The following is a 21,600-nucleotide window of genomic DNA, read 5'->3' on the forward strand; positions in this document are numbered from 1 at the left end:
TTAACAATTTAATTTTTAATGTGAAAAGTGAGCCCTGTCGTTAGTTTGACCTCCTATTTTATTCTTAGAAATGCACATTCTAAAGCTAAAATTACTACAATATAAAATGTCTTCTGAATATGTTTTCTTTGTTACTATGTGTTAATTGCTCTGTTGCCTTGACCTCAGTGACTGTTGCTGGGATATAAAGAAATACAATATTATCATAATAATAAATGTCACCTTTCCTATCCTATTTATACAAGAGATGTTGATAAAAGATTACGTTGCCCTATTTCCGTCTACTCTCAGTTTTGCTTAAGGGAGTTCATAAAGAGAAAGTGTTAACACCCTTGATTTGTTAAAATGCAACTCTGCACCACCTTTGTGTACATTTTGTTCTTTTATACATATATATTTCTATTTGTACTTATCCAAAAGTAAGAAGTCAAGCTGTATGTGCATAGTTGATCTTGCAGTTTGCACTAGTCCATTTGTGTACGTGTGCACACAAGCTGGCAGTGGCACATTTTGGCATGTGTGCCCATGTACATGTTTGTTAGTATATCACTCTAGGAACATTTACCTGGATAAAACTTATATTTCAAGTATGCAGATTGAACAATAATACACGCAAAAACTTGCACAAATGAATTTTGTCTCTAGCAGTAGTTGCTGTATCTTTTTTTTTTCTTAAGCAGAATATCGGTCTAAAATGGATTGGGCAAGGTGTTTTATTTTTGTGGTTTGCTAACCATTATATTAAAATTTAAACCAATTTTTGTGTTTCACCCAATGAACCCAGTGATTTTTTCAAACTCTCTTAGACTGATAGCAAATCTAGAATAGATCTAGTCAAGGATTGAAAAGATTTGAAAGCTAATAGTTGATTTTAATAAATCCATTACAGGTTCCCCCATGATAGTCTATCTTCTTCATTCTTTAAAAGCTGTAAAAAATCTGGCCCAATATTTCAAACAGATAAAATGCTGAAATTGATCAGAGTTCAAATCATTTGTTGAACAAGTTGGTATTGCATTAAATAGTTGCAGTCAATAACAAGGATTGGATTACATAGATTGTAATATTGATTGTATACCATCAACAGTGCAAAACTGCATAATGTATATGTTGCGTTAATCTGACCATTGAATCTTTCTCGTAACTTTGATTGTTGACCTCAAAGACTAATTTTATGTTCTCTTCTTTGCCTTCTGGGTTTACATTCAGGTCGTGTTTGGTAGAAATTTCTAAACTAAAGGGTACTCCTGATGTTAAAAGATAGGACTTCAACTGTACAAAATCATACGTTTCTATTGTGAGGGAATTGAATTAAAGGGAAATAAAGGGAACTGAAAGCCCATAATACATTTTTTTCATTTTAGGTCTGCTTTAAAGGTAATGCTAAATGTCATTGTGTATATGTTTCAATATTTATTATGTTGAGAACTAAAATATATATATAAAAAAAAAAAAATATATATATATATATAAAAATATATATATATATTTTTTTTTAGTTCTCAACATAATAAATATTGAAACATATACACAATGACATTTAGCATTACCTTTAAAGCAGACCTAAAATGAAAAAAAAAATTATATATATATTATATATATATATATATATATATATATAGTCAAATAGATAAAACATTGGTGATATGAGCACTTGTTAGCGTCTCCTTGACAGCCCCAAAAAAAGACACATAAGGTAACTGACATTCATGTTTAATAAATATTTGAACAAATGAACATCTTTACATACAATAACATTTTCTTATGTACAAAGTGTTTTTATGAAGAAAAAGTTAATTACACATGTACAAAGGCGATGATCCTGTTTGAGCACAAATATATACACAATACAATGCTATATTGCATTATTTAACATGTAACTGCTCTACTGTGTTCATCTGGCACTAGAATATGGTAAGACTTCCATACAAGGTCCACAAACTTTATTTTTAGTAATGTTTCCCCAGAATATTTTTTTCCCCAGGAATTATAATAGAAATGTTGGCACTGCTAGTGTTGTCCTCTAATTCCTTGGTTGTTCCAATAATATGCTTCAGTGTTTTTTCAGGGTCTGACCAATAATAAGTATAAGGATCAGCAGGGACTGTGACTTTACTAGCTCCATGTTTGTTTCAGGTATTTGAATCAAGAGACGCTGAAGCCAGATACAGGAAACACTGGCCCTGATTTATGAAAGCTCTCCAAGGCTAGAGAGAATACACTTTCAGAAGTGAAGCTGGGTGATACAGAAAACATGGATTGGATTTTTAAAAATCATTTACTATTTGCCAGCAAATGTTTTGAATCCTGGACCAGATCCATTCCAGGTTTGCTGGATCACCCAGCTTCACTGATGAAAGTGTATTCTCTCCAGCCTTGAAGAGCTTTCATAAATCAGGGTCTCTATGTTAGGAGAGGTTTGCCATCAGGCACCTAGTATTTCTTATATACATGAGCTGAGTATACTTCCCCTTAGTTATTTTCCCCTTTTATTGTCCTCCCCCAACCACTACCATTATTTACTAGAATGCAGACATTAGTTTGATAAATCGCCTACAGGGTAAAAACTATATTGTAGTTCATCCATTCAGGCATATTAGCAATCTACAAATATTATTCAAAGGCTAAACTTAGAATTCCACCATTATACTTGAAATATGAAAAGTAATGGGGACCTTTAGGCAGATGAACTATTTAGTAGATCTTGGTATAAGATACCTATATTTTTATTATTTTTATACAAACAGTAACCACAAAGCATACAATTTATCACAAATATAGCAACAAAGAAGAATATAAAAAGCCTTAAAGTATTTCTAAATTCATAAACAACCCATATATATATATATATATATATATATATATATATATATATTGCAACTCATCAGATCTTGTAGGTTCAACAATAAAACATATCTGTTGATGCTGCACGGAACTGAAATTCCATCAGCTTTTCTAGCTATCCACTGTGAAATACAAAACGTGGAGGGGTTTGAGATGATTGTAGTCCAAATCAGAACAGCCCAGTTGGACAATGCTTCTTCTATGGTATTGTGAGTGAGCATTGTCATCTTTGGACAGATAGTGTTTAACTGGTAGGATCACTATGTGAAAATAAAGGGAAGACCAAAACTGAAACTTCCTTTTTTATCTAAGGAGTGATGAGTTGCAATATATTATATATTATTTATATGAGGTATTTATTAATAGCAGGCTGTTCTCCAGTGGCCTGTTTAGGCTTCAACTGTAGTTGCTTTGCAAAGGGCCCAGTTTTTTTAAATCCTTGGTCGCTGCATAAAGTCAGCTGGCCATTAGTGTTATGGGCAGCCTGACTAACTATAAAGAATGAACAGGAAAGCCAAGGCTACAATTCAATCTCTGCTTGCAAATTCTGTTCCAGAGAATTTTTGCTAATGGGGTATTCAGCAAAAACAAAAACAAAAACAAATACCTGAAACCTAAAAAGGAACTAGAAACCACTCTCTATTGTTACATTCCCCCACAGACACACTTTTAAAAAAGTACATAGTTACTATAATAAGTTACCCTGTAACAGTATCCAGCTGTATCTCAGGTGCATCTTATTCTATATTTTACATATTTGGCAGTAAAGGTAATAAAAAAGTAACAAAACACTGAGATTGTTCCCTTCTCAAAACAATTATCTTTATAGACACCTATTAAAAAAATACAGCAAAGTTATTAGATCTTAAGTCTCAAAAGTAATCTCCATAGGCATTATCATGGCTCTGACTTTCAATCTTTCATTTTGTCAAATTTCTACAAATGCAATAAAATAATACCAAGTTGCTTTAAGGAAGCAGGAGGCCAAGGACATGCAATAGTTATACAAAGTCTCCTTTGCCAAAATAGCATTTCCATGACTCCTGGTGGCTTTTTGTTTTTCTATAGAGTCTTTAGAGCCTGGCTCTGTATGTGGCACCACCACTAATAGACCCAAACACCATAAACAATGTAACTGCATTAGTTACATCATCAGTGGCCACCCTTTAGTTGAATTAGAAACACGCTAAACTCCGAAATCACCCATGGAGTTAGGGAGGATGGCAACTAGGGGATCCATTGCTGCAAGTTGCCTACAAAAAGGTGTTCCATGCATTCTTGCTGATCATGGCAAAAACTCATCCCCCCATTTTACAGAATAATCTGTACATAATAAATTGCAGTATATGCTTTTTCTTAGTTTGCTTCATTATATAAGTGGATCTGTACTCTACCTCTCTTTTTGCTTCCTCTTCCTCTTATCAGATCAACAACTTTTTGTGTAACGGGGACAGAATCAGTTTCAGGGAGCATATAGACAATACTGGTGAATACTCCTTTGTCCTACTTTTTCCACAGCTTTCAAAGTGCAGGTACAATATTAGTCCATATTTTCAATGACATCTTCCATTTTCTTGGTATTTATCCTAACTTTCAATAGGATGCAAGTACAGAACTACTATCTTTCAATTTCACTTACTGTCTGTGCATACAAAGCACTTCTACATGGGAGTACTATCCCAACCAAAAAATCTTGGAGTACACCAACACTCTAAGATGAACGTTGGTTTAGTTATGGAATTCAGTTAAAATCCTAATTAGATATAAAACTGGTATTTAATAGGCAAATTAGGAGGAAAGCAAATTTCTTCTTTTACCACTGGGTTTTTTGTAAATAGTCACAGATTTGGACCGTTTTATAGAACTTTTTTTTTTTTATCTGTAACAAAAAAATATATAAAAATAGTACAGTTTTCCAAACTCTTTCAAAATGGCCCTTTGAAATTTTTCATTTTTGAAGTTCTGTTGATTAATGGGGTCGAATATCTTCCATTACTATTGTTTCATGTGGTCTACCACCAGTGTAGCCAGGCTCCTCTAGGGCTGTGGGGTTGAAAAAAGATGAGTGGCCATAGCTAACATCATAGGGGCTTACAGGATTATCCAATCGTAGTACTAAAATAGAAAAGGAAATATTTAAAGTTAAAGTTTGTCTAAAAAAAAAAAAAAACACCCCCACAAAACTCTGATAAAGCTGTTCTTATTCAATTAACCAAAGATACATTTTTTATTAAATTGTAACGTTAGTTCTTACAAAAGAAGGCTATACTACTTTTTCATAACATTTGCTGGGTAGAGATTCTTTAGTTTCTTAGTGAGATACATAGTAAAGGTTTTTAAAAAAAAACTTTGTAGTACTTTCAGTTTCCATCAAACCTTCCTTCTTATTCTGATGGTAAACAAAATTTAGGAAAATTTTCTAGCACACATTTTGTTTCAGGATTTTGATCACATCTTTAAAAAAGTCAGTTATGCCCAGACTTTAGATTTCACTTTTAATATGTTTTCCTGTTTAAAAGGTTTTATCGAAAGGTGGCAATTAGATTTTTTGGTTTTCTATTGCAGTTATTATGGCTGTATAATGTATAGAAGAATAAAATACATTTTTATTTAATCATGACATGCAGGAAAAAGCATCATTTGGACAAAGAGATATTGAACATCATGATCTAGACCCCTCCTATTGTGTGTTACTTCCCCCACCTCCTAGATTGTAAGCTCTTCGGGGCAGGGTCCTCTCCTCCTCCCGTGTCAATGTCTGTATCTGTCTGTCATTCTGTTTTTATCTGACAGACAGCAGTAAAATTACTAAGGTGTGGTTTAGTAAGATTTAGAAAATAAAACTTTTATATATAAATAGGTGGCTTAAACCTATTTGAAGGAATATATAATGTACAAGTGAAGCATGTGGGGTTAGAGTACGAAAAGGGATTTCAAACTTTTTGAATGTCTGCAACTTTCACAGAAGCAATAGTCAATAAGATTTTAGGTGTAAAATAAAAATTTATAGATGAAAATATAATTTTCTTTCTTACCTGGTTCATTTCTAGCTTCCTCATATAGTCGTCGGTGGGAAAAGTTGCCGCTTTTCTTGGATCCACACAAGAAATAGGCAGCTATGCAGACCAATACAATTCCTAAAAGTGATCCGATGATTGCACCTAAAACAACTCCAGTGCTGCTCACTGTATCTGAAAAAGTAAAATATATAGGGAATATTAATGCTTAGAAAAATTAAGAAAAAGTAGAAATAGATAAAATATTTGATAGCATGGGGATTATATGAATCTGTCAAGATATAATGATATCTATGTCCCCGTTGGGAAAAATGTTCCCTCACTTCCCCTTAAGCTATGTATACACTTCCAATGGTTCCCAGGGCCGATATCGGACGAGAATCTGAAGTGTGTACCGCATGCGCCATTCATCATCCGAATGACCCTCTTAGCAGATCCAAGGAGGATGAACGATGAATGATTGTAAGACAAGTGAAGAGGGAGAGCGCACAGTGGGGTTCCGCTCCATCGCTCTCCCCCTCCCCTCTGCATAGAGCAGAATGGTGATGTATGTACAGCACTCGTTCATGCATCGTGGAGTGCTTAGTTGTTGGAAAGGATCGTGAAAAATGCTTTCCAATGACTATAATTGCAAGTGTGTATGCGGCTTAAGTGGTGGCATTTATGGAAACCAAGAATCTTTCCTGACAGGCACACATACAGAAATAAATACACTTTTTAATAGACAAGGGAATTGTTAGAATCTCAGTTTTACCAGGCCAAAAAGTGAGATATAAATCTACCTAATAGAGGCCTAGGCTGATATAAATAGCTATAAGAGCTTTGAAAGCTTTCACAACCTATTTAAAACAAATAAGTAATTTAAAGCTGGAGTTACATTGCAAGAAGTACACATTTTTATCCTAAATGATAAACTAGTACCCAAGGCATGATATACTGTGGTAAGTGAAGTCTGTGCAGTCTTACTCTACCTCAATAGGATGTTCATGACTTTGTGGTCATGCCTGGAATATGGGCAATTCAATAAAGAAACAAGTTAAGAAACAATAAACAGAAAATTCATTTAACTGTATTTGTTTTTTCTATCACAAGCATTTTCAATACACAGTGGATTATATTTTATCAATATGTTTTGAGAATTAGATAATAGATTTTAAAAAGTTAATAAATACATCCATATTACATTGTAAAGTTATTGTTTTGTAATAATTTGTTGTTCTGCAAAAATTATTAATCCATAAAGTTTAATAAAAATAAATTGTATGTAACAGTCTCAAGGCGTATACAACTATGCACATTGTATAACAAATCTCATTCTAGAGTAAATCCGGCTTCCCATAAGCTGATTAGTATTTCTTTACTCGGTGGTTGTGGAGAGTTGTTCTTTCATGTTGGGGTGGATCTGATATAAATTTGTGTGCTATGCACATGGTCATATGCCCTCTGAGATTTCTACATACAATTTATATTTATTGAATACACTTGAATAATTAATTGTCGCTCCCTTTAATGATTCCTCTCCCTCTGTAATTGAAAGTTAGGCATTTATTTTTGAGCTTTTTGAACAAATTATTTTTCAAGCAAATCAGGACAACCTGTGTATCATATCAAAATAATTCCATCTGCTGCCACTAAAGGAAAATGGAAAGTGTTTACATGCTACATTTTACCCCCCATCTCTGAAAAAAAACTGTATTTTCTATTATGCACTATAATAATAGAGATACATGTAAAACCAGTGCACTTCTCTTTATTACCTTTAGAATTTCCTGACCATTCACTTTGGTTCCTTGTTGCCATAGGTCCTGTGGTCACTGATATACTTGGTGTTGTAGTAATGTTGTTTGAAGGCGTAACTGTAGAACCTGGAGCTTGCGATGTGCTATTGGTATCACCTGGAGTTGGGGATGTGCTATTGGTATCACCTGGAGTTGGGGATGTGCTATTGGTATCACCTGGAGTTGGGGATGTGGTATCACCTGGAGTTGGGGATGTGCTATTGGTATCACCTGGAGTTGGGGATGTGCTATTGGTATCACCTGGAGTTGGGGATGTGCTATTGGTATTGCCTGGAGTTGGGGATGTGCTATTGGTATTGCCTGGAGTTGGGGATGTGCTATTGGTATCACCTGGAGTTGGGGATGTGCTATTGATATCAAATGGAGTGCTAGAAGAATATGTTGTGGGACTGCTGGAATCATTTGTAGAACTGGTGTTGAATGTGGTTAAACTTGATATAGTTGTGGTGGAGACATTTGCAGGATTGCTGTTGTTGACTGTAATGTTTTCTGGAGAACTAGTTGTACTGGAAAAATTCTCAGTAGTGTTGGATGTTGTAGTAGATGCATTCAAAGGTGTGACTGCTATGCCCATTTCTGATGTGGTTGAAGGAGAGGCTGACAAACTAGAGTTGTTTAATGTTGAACTTGTTTGGGTAGTGGAACCAGACTGTTGTGAATGTGCTATGATATTAGCAGTTGTAGAAACAACAGAAGTTGTTAAACTTGGACTTGAGGGATCACTGGTAGCCTGTGAGGTGTTTTTTATTTCATTTGCAACTGACTGGACACTGGAGCTTGTGGTAGTAGGGTTGCTTGTAGGAGGCACGCTTGTAGTTTCATTCACTTGGCATTTGGTACATAAAACAGAGATGGCCACTAGTAGCACAATATATTGCAACCGTGAAAGCATTGTTCTTCGCGAGTATTTAATTTACCTGTAAAACAAAGGAGGAATTAATATAGCAGTCTGGTTATTAAAATTATCCATAAGTGCCAACGTATTCCATTAAGCTGTACAGTTTAATTAAGACTTTCATGCCTTCTCTGCAGAAGCCCTTTGCACACAGAAGTCCTGGGGGCATATGTGTGTTTGGACAGTGCAACTAGCCTCCTGAGCAAGGGCTTGCTATAGGTGAAAGGTGTGGAGTTAGATTGGTATTGGTGCGGACCAGGGTCCTACACAAATGGAGTCAAATCAGCACACATATTGTTGAGTATCTGCTGGAATATTGGTAAGACCTTGTTTGCTGGACTAATCATTTCCTCCCCCTAGTAGCTATAGTACATAAAGATGCTTGATGCATAACTGATTTACCATCTGCCACAATAATACTTTTTAATAAAGAAAAAATATAATTAATTTAGGTTGATTTTTTTGCTTTGTGATATATGCATTTAAACTGTTTTAAATGTGATCTCAATTTTGTTTTACAGTACACAAGTTTTCCAATACACTATGGCTTAGCCAAAGAGCCAAAACAGCAGTGTCTGGTTTGAGTCCCTCTTTATATGAATAGAATCTGACAGCTAAGTCCCATCTGTCACTGTGGTGTATCAAAACTTTGATTACCATTTTGGTTGTGTGTGTATACATTTCATCTTGAACTATTGAGATCTGTAAACAACAAGCTTTTTCAACAGACAAAAGATTTTTGATCAATTAAAAAAAAAGACCTGAGCATCAGAAAGTGTAAAAATATATACATACTCCACTATACATTCCTATGAGAAATAAACTATAATTTCAAAACCAGATTTCACAACCCCCCCTCAAAGAGTCAGTTTGATCTAGATAATAGGAGCATTTTTCCGTTACTACATACATATACAGTTTCTGAAAGGGTGATGTAGTTTTGTGGCTTGTGAAGTAATTACAATATCTTATACTTTAATGGTTTGTTATCTGACCGTAACAATGGTTAAACAAACACTGGTACAGTTTCATTCTTTGGCATCTGTCCTGGGTTCATGAGATTGCTTGAGGTCTTTTCTTTTATCTTGCCCATGTGACTTTAAAGTTATACATACTTCATCCACCTTTAATGCTTCACCTTGCCGGATTTCCTAATCCCTAAAGAAAACATATGCTGCGCTTTATTTGGCCACATCATTGTTATAGTGACTCACTGGAAGTTTCAGTTGATGTTAAATAAATATATGATTTTGTTGCGAAAGTACTATTATGTGTGGTTTTTTTTGTGAAATTTAGGTCTGTGATCCTTGTGGTATACTGTGAGTTGTAATAAAATAGTAATCAATCAATTTCACGTGGTTGTGGGTTGAGTCACTTTGATATTCCATTAGCAAGATTTCAATGTTGTAGTTCCACATTCTGCTTCAACATGGTTACCTTTTCCTCTACACATGCATGAGATGACAATGCAGCAGCAGTGCTAGGTGTTTGCCTTTATTTTCCCCAGATTGGGTTGGATTTAAAGTGAACATCAACAGGTAGAATAATGAACACTACCATTGTTAATCCTTTTTAGGGTATTTGTAAAGATTTGGCTAACCATAAGCAGCTTTATTGATGCTTTTATAGAATACTACAGTTCCAGTTTGGTGATGCTGAAGACTGTATGTGATATTGTTTTTCTTTACCTGATCTTTTGGGGTATTCTCATGGACAATACCTCAAAAGCATGTCCAAAGTTTAGCTGTTAGTGCAAATAGAAAAGTATCATAAAGGCTTTTTATCAGACTGACAGTGAGATTGTGGTGCAGTAATCACTTCCTTGAACCTCTGCCTCGCGGAAAACATTACATGTAGAGTCTAACTGTGGCAGCTCTTTACAGAATAAATGGAGAATACAGATCTGCTCACTGCTCAATAAAAGAAGAAGTCCTTGCAGATGTAATAACATCCAGCACTGTTAGGCGAGTGGCCAGCAGCAGGCAAGTCATCGCTACGGAAAGCCACATGGGATTGATTGCTACCACCACAGGTTTAAGCCTGCCCAAAATAAAATTCTTGACTGTGTTATCGCAATTGCAATACTATAGCTACAATCAACTTAATCGCTTGTTAACATGGGTACCTAAATTCAGGGGGTAGGATTGCCCCTAAGATAAGCTTGAGTTAGTGTTTGCTGCTAGGGCTAGCTAGTGTTAGGTCAGGCTGTGAAGAGCAGCTGAACTATCGGGCAGCTACCCACTTGGTGAAAATATGGGGATGTTAAACAAAGATCCTAATGAACTTGTGACTTTCACTTTAAGCAAGCAGTTAGCAGACTTTCGATAAGCTTCAAATAATGATACAGCCATTCTCTGCCATTTTTAACATGGGAGAACCCTTGAAACAGCTTACAGGTTTTATGAAATCCCAGCTAATATTCATAATATGCCCAATGCAGGATACATGGAATCCCAGCTAATATTCATAATATGCCCAATGCAGGATACATGGTGGTCAATGGCATAAATGCCTTTAACATTTTTGGTCAGTGGAAAGAATGTCATCCTTACACCCAAATAGATCACTGGTGTCAGTAGTAACTGATCAAAGATGAACAAATTGCTCAAGGAACCCCGGACAACCTCTGGAGGAACCCTGGTTGATAAACACAGACCTAATAGTTTGTTTAAAGTGGCAATAAGTGTATCTACTATATTTAGATCTGTGCTTAACCTACTCAAGCTGAAGCTAAAAGGTGTTTTAAAAGTTTCAAAGTTGTTTGAAACTTTATAGGGCTTTACAAATCTTTTGCAAAACCTACTGTATATCCTGCTTATATACAAGGTGAATCCCATCTAAAATAAGGCCTTACAGGCCAATACAAAAATTTGCTTTAGAGGTTTGATCCTGATGGTGTCCCACTATGCAACAGCGGAGCCATTGTGACTATCCTGTGGCTCCTATACAATAACGTATGGCTACAATATCCCTTTAAAGCAAATGCCAATTGCCATTTGATATCTCTGGGACTGAATGGCTTTCAATAATGCTCACTATATGATCTCTCCTCATCCCTGTCTGCCAATACACATTATCAAGAACTCACTTAGGAACTTTGACAATGACTAAGTAAATCCTAGCAGGAATGTAATAGTGTTACTACATTAACATGTTTTATGATGATCTAATTGTATATAGTATGTACATTTTATATAAATAGCAGGCACTTTCATGAATGACCTGAATTTAATGCAGGTAATAGCACATAAGGAGCCTAATTCAACATCATTCAAAGGAGATTATCATTATGTTTATTGCACAACATATTTTTGCTAATAATTACGCCAGGTGATTAGGAACCCATGATTGCGTTAAATTGAATCATCATCCAAAGAAAACACGAGTAACAAATATTTTTATGATGGAACTTAATTTGCGTAAAAAAGTTTGTTTATGCTGATGCTACCAGGATTAAAATGTTGGCATTGCTTTTGCTGTTTTATGTATAAAGTCACCTTTGGAAATGTCATACTTACCTTTTTTTCATTACTCGGTGAATCATTGGTATATAACACGCACACAAGTCAGGAGACCTAATACTTCATTGAATGCATTGTTAGTGACTCACGTGTTTATTCAAAAATCAAATAATTCACTCTCTCTGCAAAAGTCTACAGTTTTCTGGCACACTCCCAATCAGTCACACCTATAGTTCTGTATTAGGCAAAGTACATGCTCCCTGCTTTTTTGGGAAACTCTGATTTATTAGAAGAGGAGCTTTTCTGCTTTGGATGAGCCAGCTATATTACACAGAAATTTATGTATCAGATTTGAACATATATATCTTGTATATACAGTTCTATAACTGCAATGCTGTCTCCATACAAATATCAATTACAGGAGCTGTTCTTGGCATGCTACATTCATTTTCTGGTATATTTTACCTCTATTCAGTTATTTGGTGTGCACTTTCCGAAACTTCATGCATACAGCAATTTCAGAGCAATGTGATATCTATCAATCAATCAATGTAATTAATAGCAATTCAAAACATACATTTTGATGCAAGATTGTATAATTAAAGAATGAGTATTAAACCATTGTCCAAAATGCTGGCTTTTAAAGAGGTAAAGGAAGTTACGTACAAACACCCTTGGATGGGAGGGGGTGTAATTTATTGAACCTGTGAATCCATTTACCTGGTTGACTTTAAGGTACAGTTTATACAGTTTTCTTTAGATCTGCCAACAATGTTGTGAAAGGATTTGACTTAGTACAAATGAAATGGATTGTGAAGGTTTGTTATCATATTGACCAGTTTCGGTAACTCTAAATGAAAAACTGATACTGAAAATACAATTGAAGGTTGCTGTATGACAACTTAAACGAGTTTCAAAACCAGTTGCTATATGATGCATAGGCCTTATAAAGTTAACTAAAAACTTTCTTTACCCTCCCTGACTTAGCCAAATCCTCCTTTATTTGTGTGTCACTTAGTCCTCCTCCCAGATACTGCAGATCATAGTAGAAAGGTTTCAGAGACAGTACTGAAACAAAGCACTAGCCAGTGATCAGGTATGACAAAGTCAATAGGCAAGACCCAGGATTAATCAAGAAATCAGTAGTGATATCCACAACCACTGTTATCACATTGTAGTGCAAGCAAGCACAGTCTACGTGAGGGTGACAAGGGTGACAGTGCAGCATTGTTGCCACATTAACAGGAAGTTACATTAGGTGGCCTTTGCTGGCAACCTTAGCAGGAATTTGTAGGACTTCTCAAGTGGACCGAAAGAAAACTGTAAACACATATTTATTTTTTGATAAGTGTACAAACATTTTCTTTTTAATAGGAGGCCATAGTTTATTGTAAAATTGCTTTCTTGTGAAGGCAATCATTACACATCTAAGAGAATAAAGAGGAAAGTAAGCTATTGAAAGATCACCTAATAACCTCACTGCGGCCATGCAATATATAACAAGCTTAGTCTATAGGCCGATATGTCAGATAGAGGTGATAAGATTTAAAATATATTCAACCTGTTTGTTTCCTGCCCTTGGATGTATTTTGGAAATGTAAACAGCCTGCATAAAAAATGCAACCAAACTGATTTCTAATAGTACTCTAACATCCTATTTTTGCAGAATGTATTTTCTCAGAATGTTTTAATAAACTAAAGAGTAAAGTAAAGCTGCGTACACACTTGCAATTTTTGTCGTTGGAAAGGATCTTTCACGATCCTTTCCAACGACAAGGGGCTGCAAGATGCATGAACGATGCTGTACATACAGCACCGTTCATGCTCTATGGAGAGGGGAGGGGGAGAGTGACGGAGCGGCACCCTGCTGCGCGCTCTCCCCTTCCCTTTCATTACGATCGGCTGTCGTCCATCGTCCGTGGATCCGGCAGGTCGGTCGTCCGGACGATGGAGGACACCGACTGTACACACGGAAGATTTTCGCCCGATAATTGGCCGATGCCGATTATCGGGCGATAAAAATCTGGCGTGTGTACGTAGCTTAAAGCAGAGTACAGCAACCCAGACCAAACAATTAGCATTTATCTGTTCTTGCTTTGATGACTGAATTGAGCAATGTAATCTCATTAGTTAAACAGGTCCCTGGCTGTGCTTTGCATTCCAACATTTCAGTTTTCTTTTCGGATTTTAAGTCCAATTTAGTTTTGGATACTGCAGGAAAGGACTAGGATAAGTCAGATTTATTATACAGCCTATTTCATGAATAGGACTGCAATGAAGAGATTTTTCCCATCATTTAAATATGCAGGTTTCTTTCTCTTTATTTGGTTTTTATAATATATATGTCATACATGGCTAGAAGGGGGAGCACCCAAGATCAGTCATGATGTAGTTGATACAATGATACTTTAAGCCGGTAAGTAAAGGTATCAGGTTACATGGTAGGGTTATCATGAAAATGGATCGCTCAAGAAGTAAAAGATGCTAACAGATGTACCAGATCTATAAACTTAAAAGGCCTGATTTATTAAAGCTCTCCAAGGCTAGAGAAGATACATTTTGATCAGTGAAACTGGGTGATCCAGTAAACCTGGAATGGATTTCTCTTGTTATTTGTTAGTAAATGTTTTCAATTTTGAAGCAGATCCATTTCAGCTTTGCTGGATTACCCAGCTTCACTGATGAAAGTATATCTTCTCCAGCCTAGGAGAACTTTAATAAATCTGTCCCAAATACTTCTAACTGATTCCCTCTTAAACAATCTGTTGCAATGGGTTATCCTACATTATGGAACCAATTAATGACCATTCTGTAAGGCACTACATTCATTATGAATTGGCTGCCAATACACCACAACATGTAAAACATATACATTATTCACAACACACCATTTTACATTGAATATGGGGTTGAACTGTACAATATGTGTGATCAACAAAGAATGGCATTGCAACATACTGCAATAGAGAAGGTGCAAAAACCCTGCATTTTGGAAACATGTTCATGCATGGAATTTAGTGTGCATTCACACTATGTACAAATGCAATCGTCCATTAAGGCAGAATCTAGTTTAAAAAAAAAATCCAACCACCTTCAGCTTTTCATTCAGGCAATGCTGTAGTATAACATTTACCAAACCCCTTCTGATTAGTCATTTGTGAACACCTACAGCAAGAATTCACAAACACAAATACTGCAGGCACTTTTCTGTCTCCCATATACAAAAGGTCTGATGCAGTAAAAATGTCAGTAGTTCAGAGCTGCAAGTCTGAGTGTTTTTACATTCAAACATTCCTTAGAAATTAAAATGTTATTGGTAAAAGCAAAGAAAATGAATGTATGCTATACAGGCATTTGAGGTTCTTTTTAGATTTATACCACAGTTGGTTCTATAAAACTCATAGCAAGATACATTTTTGGACTAATTGATTTTAACACAGTATAGCATTAGTAGCTCAGTGGTTTCACTCATGGGTTTTAATGCCCCTATTTAATGTACATCGCTGCGTAATATGTTGGCGCTATAAAAATACTGTTTAATAATAAAATAATGCAACCCAAGTTAAAAATGAAAGCAGTGAATATATTCATATCAATATATTAGCAAAACATTATATCAATTCTTCATTGTGCACTGATGGAATGCAATCCATGCATCATGCTGCCCGAAAGCAGTCTGAAGTGTTTGTCAAACCAAAAGCTTTCTATCTGGTTTTTGATAAAATGTGCAAAAATAAACCTACTGGATTTCAGACCTTGTTGGACAACAGATGGTAGAACGAGGAGTCTACATGAGTTGATTGAGCACATTTTCTTGAATTCATTGTCTATTGATCAAAGTTGGTTTTATTAACTGAATTCACTAAAGCCTGACAATATTCCTCTTCCAAAAACCTAAATCTGATGGGCATTCATGCCTTCCCCTACTCTTCCTAAGAAAAGACCTTTACATTTGGTTGTCAGCGAGTTTCTTTCACTTTCTAAAACATAAGCAGAAAAATGTTTCTGTTGGATCCATGGATTGTAGGGTTCTAATCCTTACCCACTCTTTTGAGAACTAATTTGTAAAGTTTTGGCTAGATATGCACTTTAAAAGTTGGGTGCGTTTTCGTGATGCAAAACACATGAAGGGGTCAACAAAACCATTGCTGGTCCTTTACCAAACATTTCCAATGGCTGTTCTACTTTTGAGTTTTAAGGTGTTTAAGAGCACTGGTGGATATACAGGCAAGATCTGACGGTCCTCAGGCATTGCTCGTTCTTCTATAAACATATATGTTTCATAAACATGAACTGATCTGCTATCAGTGCAATACTTTTCTCTTTAATCATCAATAGACATGCTGGAAGATTCAAATGTAGCTTTTCATATAATATTATATAAATTAATTTTCCTTTAGCTGGTTATACATTATGCCTGAAAAAAATGTCTGGTATTCTCACCCATCGGCCTCAATGCTTTCTAATTTACTGAATTAAAACTGGTATTGCAAATAAAAGTTAAAAGGCCTATTTTGCATTGGTTATTAAAACCTTTTGCACATCGCGGACCACTAAATGCACCCCTGCCTATGTGTCTCTCAAAGGGGAAAAAACTTCCCCCCAGAGTGCCGTCATGATGCCAGAACCCGGCCACTCTCCCATCGCAGGTCTGAGGTCCAGAGACACAACCCTCCCACCGCCCTGAGCCTGTAATGTCTCCAGGAAACATGGTCCACAGCTCTGGCCGGTGCGCCCTCCAAAGCAGGGTCCTTCTCCTAACCCCGCTGGTGGGTGCACCGGCCAGAACAGCAACCCACCTGTCATACAGCTGTGGCCCACTGAGTTCTAAAACAAAGAAAGGTCAGTGTAACAGCCAGGAAACAAGCAGTTGCAGAGTACTGAACTGAATATTGGCCACTTACACAGCAGGTTTTCTTCAAATCAAATATAGATCCAAAAATCAAAACTATCCTAACATCTGCAGCCAGAAACGTAACATTAAAAGTCTGCCTTGCCTACTCTGGCAAGTGCTGGGCTATATGAGCCAAGCCCAGCCATTTCCAAATAGTCAATGCCACTTTTCAATACTGATTAATTGACAGCTCTTACCCTGTTCAGCCTACTAAATGCAACTTACCAAGGCAAGTATGTCCGTAAGTGACACTTGCAAATGTATTGTTTAAACATGAACTAACATGAATTAAACATGAACCAAGTGCATGAATCGGGCCTTGAGTTTCTATTTAGCAGAATTAAAAAAAACACATACACACACAAGCAGTCTGCAATAAATGTTGCCTTTTTGGAAGCTGAAGCTGTAGAAAAGATTTGACATTTTACCTACTGCAGAGGTAAGTATCAAAGATCTTTAATTACATGAAGAAACAGTAATAGTGTCAAATTGAGAATAATGGCACTTTTGCATAGTTTTCCTTTTAGTTACTTCCACAACAAAGTTTTTGCTCACCTGTGCATGCTCCTATGAGACCCACCTCGTGGAAAAACAGCTGCCGCTGCAAACTCCCTGGCCAGCCGCTCACCACTTCTACATCTGTGCAGAGAAAATTCAAACAGGTTCCTATGGAAATTCTACCAGTTATTGGGACACATAGTAGATGGGTTTGCAGTGGCCCATACAGCATGGATCCCGCAGGAGCATGATAGGCAAGTATAAAACATGAGGGTGAACTAGGGGGAAGGAAGGTAACAAAGAATACCTATAAAACATGTCATCAAATATTATCAATAGAATTATATTGTTAATACCCATTAGGATTGCAATGAAAATATAAGGTGGCTGTCATTGCTCAGTGTCTTCTGAAAATGTTAATTGGCTAGTGGCCATGATTTAGTGGATTCAGCACTTTTTGGAACAAGTATGTGGATCTGACTTTACCCTGAACTGACTTGCTGCAAACTAGTATTAGGGCAGCAGTTCTAATGACTGCCATGTAATTATCATTTTCAGAAAGAAGTCAGGTTTTCTAAAAATGAGCCTACGGTCCTAAAATAAAGACTAATAAAGACTAAGTTCTAATTTGGGAGCATTTAAAGTACTAGTCAGGTTATTCAGCATGTTTTCTTAATCAGCCAATCTAAACCATTTGATTTTAATCATTATAGGGTTGCTATTGTCACAATTTAAATCTCCTCTTATTAACAACAGGAATGTTATGAATATTTATGAGAGTATGTGGTTTTCCTACACGTGCTTTAATTCCATTATATTTCCCAGCCTCCATATGTAGAAAGTCTTTGGAGCAATCTCATCGGTTTTTGGCAGACCATATGTGAAATGTATAGTTTTACTCGCTGTTCAGTTTTGGGTACATTGCTTATCTATTTATTATATGTGGTTTATAAATTTTTTTTCAAGAGGTCTATTTATGTGTCAGTCTACCCAATATTATTATTTTAGATTTTGGTAGATATTAATATTCATAACTCTTACTTTTAGTTCTTGTTGGCTCTGTCCACCTGTAACAGCCAAGGGCATCCTGCTCCACCTGTTGGGTTTTTCAATTTTTTTACATCATAGAGATTATATCGGATGGAGAGGAAATGTCCCAATTCCAATGTGGGCGGAAACCAAACTATTAATGGCGAGGAGATCTTACCACTGGAGAGCCCATTATATATGAAAAGCCAACAATGATATACAACCAGAATTTATCTTTTTTCCTTTTGGATAGAATGGAGATTGGTTAAAACCCTAACATTTTTCCCATCCCAACAGGGATATTTGAACATGTGGGTATAATAAAAGTGAGATGATCCTTCACAACTGAGGGAGATTCTTTAGTTTTTCAAGTTTCTCTATTGGAACATGTGCTGTCTATTTACCTTTAGAGCAAATAGAGAAAGTCTTTCCAACTGCGACTGCAATAAAACTTAACATGGGGTTCTACTCACTTCCCCTTTTTCCAAAATGAGGAAATTTGTATCTTTAGATGTACTTTATTTTACAGTTACAATATCATTTTTAGCTGGCTAACCGTTTAAAAAAAATATAAAAACACACATATTATTATCTTATCCTATCACACTGAATTTTCAATTTTCCTGTGAAATTATATTTCCCAACAATATATTCATTATTTTCTTCACCTATTATATCCACATTTTCATAAAGTCATCTCAAAAGAAACTATTTCATTTTCTACATTGTGTTAAACTCCCACATTTACCACAAATCAGTTCTCTATAAAAAGGTAGTGCCAAACTGTACATTTTTCACAAGCTTTATATTCAATTTTCTTTCCTGTTAATGTCATTTTAATGCGAGTTCTTTGTACCCTAGGTGCCTAATATAAAAAATACGATACATGTGCTTCCAAAGTCATTTTGACATCTAATTGAAAGCAAGTCACAGGACCTGCTGAAAAAGCTGACTTGGGTTAAAAAAGCAGTAATAAGTCACACTTATAGTCCCTGAGTAATAAATGAGTGCATTACCTTGTTAAAAGAAGTTCAGTGATTGCAGTCAGGCGAGTTGTGGTCTCTTATACAGAAAGCAGGGGAATGGCAGAGTAGCTGCAGGAGTGGAACATAATGTGAAAAGAATAATTAGGCGGGGCCAGGTTTCCCTGTGTGCAATGAAGCACCTGAGAACCAGCCAGACCTGATTCTCTGATTATTCAGAGGTCATTTTACACATTTCCAGTTTTTGTAAGGGCCTTTACCTTTGGAAATTCAGTAAACCCTCCTATACAGAATAAATATTTGAATTGCTCCAGTATTTTTCTTTAGAAAAAGGAGTTATTAGAGTTATTTTGTATCAGTGCTAACTTATTACTTTCATACATTTCATTGTACATTGTATTGTGTGTTTTTGTTAGTTACATTTTTAAGTATGGACCATAATGAAAACTATAGCATATTTATTTTTTATTGTTTTTATTATAGTGTGCATACTGTAAAAGACAAGTTGTATAACAATAATAAGAATAATGAGACGCTGTAGGTTGGCCTATTCAGGGAGCTCAAAATGATTTGCAAAGGGAGCCTTAACATTACAACTACATAAAACCCACCTTGCCAGCACTCCCCCGATGCTTCTTGCTTCTGACATCCACTCCTAAACCCCTGCTTTGGGGTGAGATGGAGGTAGGAATAGTGAGAGATTGCCGTGGAGTATCAGTGGTTTAGGGGAGCTCCTTTACAAAGACCTTGTCATTTTACCCTGATATCACAGGTTTATACCAAAGTATGAAAAATAATTTTTTAAATTATGATTATTACACAGTATTTATATTGCGCCAACATATTACGCAGTGCTTTACCATGTCCATAGTCATGTCACTAGCTGTCCCTTAAAGGGGCTCACAATCTAATGTCCCTACCATAGTCATATGTTTTCCATAAAGTCTAAGGTCAATTTTGGGAGGAAGCCAATTCAACTGCAGGTTTTTGAAATGTGGGAGGGAATCCACGCAGACACAGGGAGATCCTGCAAACTCCATGCAGGTAGTAGAGATTAAAACTTGGTACCCAACACTGCAAAAGCCACAGTGCTGCCAAATATTGAGAATTTGTTGGTCAATCTCCAGCTTATCATCATGGAGGAAATAAGAACAGATTAATCACTGATAGTTGGATAGTTGGTCACCAAAAAGGGTTAACCAAAAAAAATATATTACAGATTCAGACAAATACGTGCACAAAATCACCCTTGCTTGGGGAGGCATAATCTCTAAATCTGATCTCCCATGATTCCCCACTTGCTTCCATTACTAAAATGCCACATTCTTCCTGGTGGGTTTAAATTATTATTACTTATTTAAATGCACACTTTCTTGTTCCACAATTTTTTAAAAAAACTTTAACCATATACATAAAAACATAATTTATTATACATAACATTTACATTAACATTCATTCATTTGTGTCGTATATGTGCACACATATATTCCCATTCTTGATGCGTTTCTCAGTTCCTTCCTCTACTTTTTCATGAATTTGTGATGAGAATACATTATACAATCACAGCAACCTATTAATCGCATTCCAAAACCAAAATGTTTTACACAATTTAAATTTTCCTTACATAGAAACTTTGCTGCTAAAAACGTAAGTATTTATCATCCAGCAGACCTTTTTCTTGGTCAACAGCAACCAGGCATAAGGCAGATTTAAAAAAACAAATAATGCAACATGTGGTGTGAGAATCATCCAGCTATGACAAAATAAATACAACCACAAGTTATTAGGAGATGAAGTCCGTCAACCAATAACTTGAATAATTCACTGGTTTCACCCATAACCAAAATATATCATTTAGGTGTAACCATTTGTTAAATAGCTACATCATATACACTATTTTGACTTACCTTTTCACATAAATGGTAAATATAAATCGATGAGTTGGCACTGTAGCATAATACAAAACAGCCCCCAGCTACATGATAAAGGCTGAAATGCAACTGGAAAGACCGGTTGTTTTAATATTATCTGGAATGAATAGACAGAAACTCGTGGAGCCTGCTAGTTACCATATTGATTACAAAGTCTTTTATTCTGTTTTGTACTGAAAAACTTTTTTGTCTGCCATCCATAATGTAGAGTTCTGCTTGTATAATTTTCCAGCCAGATGTAAAGGATGG

The 21,600-nt window shown here is 35.9% G+C and overlaps 2 protein-coding genes across 3 annotated transcripts in view; one reads left to right on the forward strand and one right to left on the reverse strand.

Annotated features, from left to right (window-relative positions):
* The window catches only part of ANO3 (anoctamin 3), a 245,710-nt gene that overhangs the window by 190,876 nt on the left and 33,234 nt on the right, over positions 1 to 21,600 (forward strand). The gene's annotated exons all lie outside the window — the stretch shown is intronic.
* Positions 1,698 to 19,604, reverse strand: MUC15 (mucin 15, cell surface associated). Of its 2 annotated transcripts, none has more exons than XM_072421824.1 (5): positions 19,454 to 19,604; positions 7,841 to 8,577; positions 7,619 to 7,756; positions 5,880 to 6,035; positions 1,698 to 4,959 (listed from the first exon to the last, which is right to left on the reverse strand). In XM_072421824.1, the coding sequence occupies exons 2-5, from the start codon at positions 8,550 to 8,552 to the stop codon at positions 4,814 to 4,816; spliced, it is 1,152 nt and encodes a 383-aa protein (XP_072277925.1). In that variant the 5' UTR covers positions 8,553 to 8,577; positions 19,454 to 19,604; the 3' UTR covers positions 1,698 to 4,813. The 2 variants fall into 2 exon arrangements, with proteins under 2 accessions (XP_072277925.1, XP_072277924.1); XM_072421823.1 differs by having other exon boundaries at positions 7,619 to 7,786.

This window comes from Pyxicephalus adspersus, chromosome 9 (assembly GCF_032062135.1).
Source record: "Pyxicephalus adspersus chromosome 9, UCB_Pads_2.0, whole genome shotgun sequence".
In the NCBI taxonomy this organism is placed as follows: domain Eukaryota; kingdom Metazoa; phylum Chordata; class Amphibia; order Anura; family Pyxicephalidae; genus Pyxicephalus; species Pyxicephalus adspersus.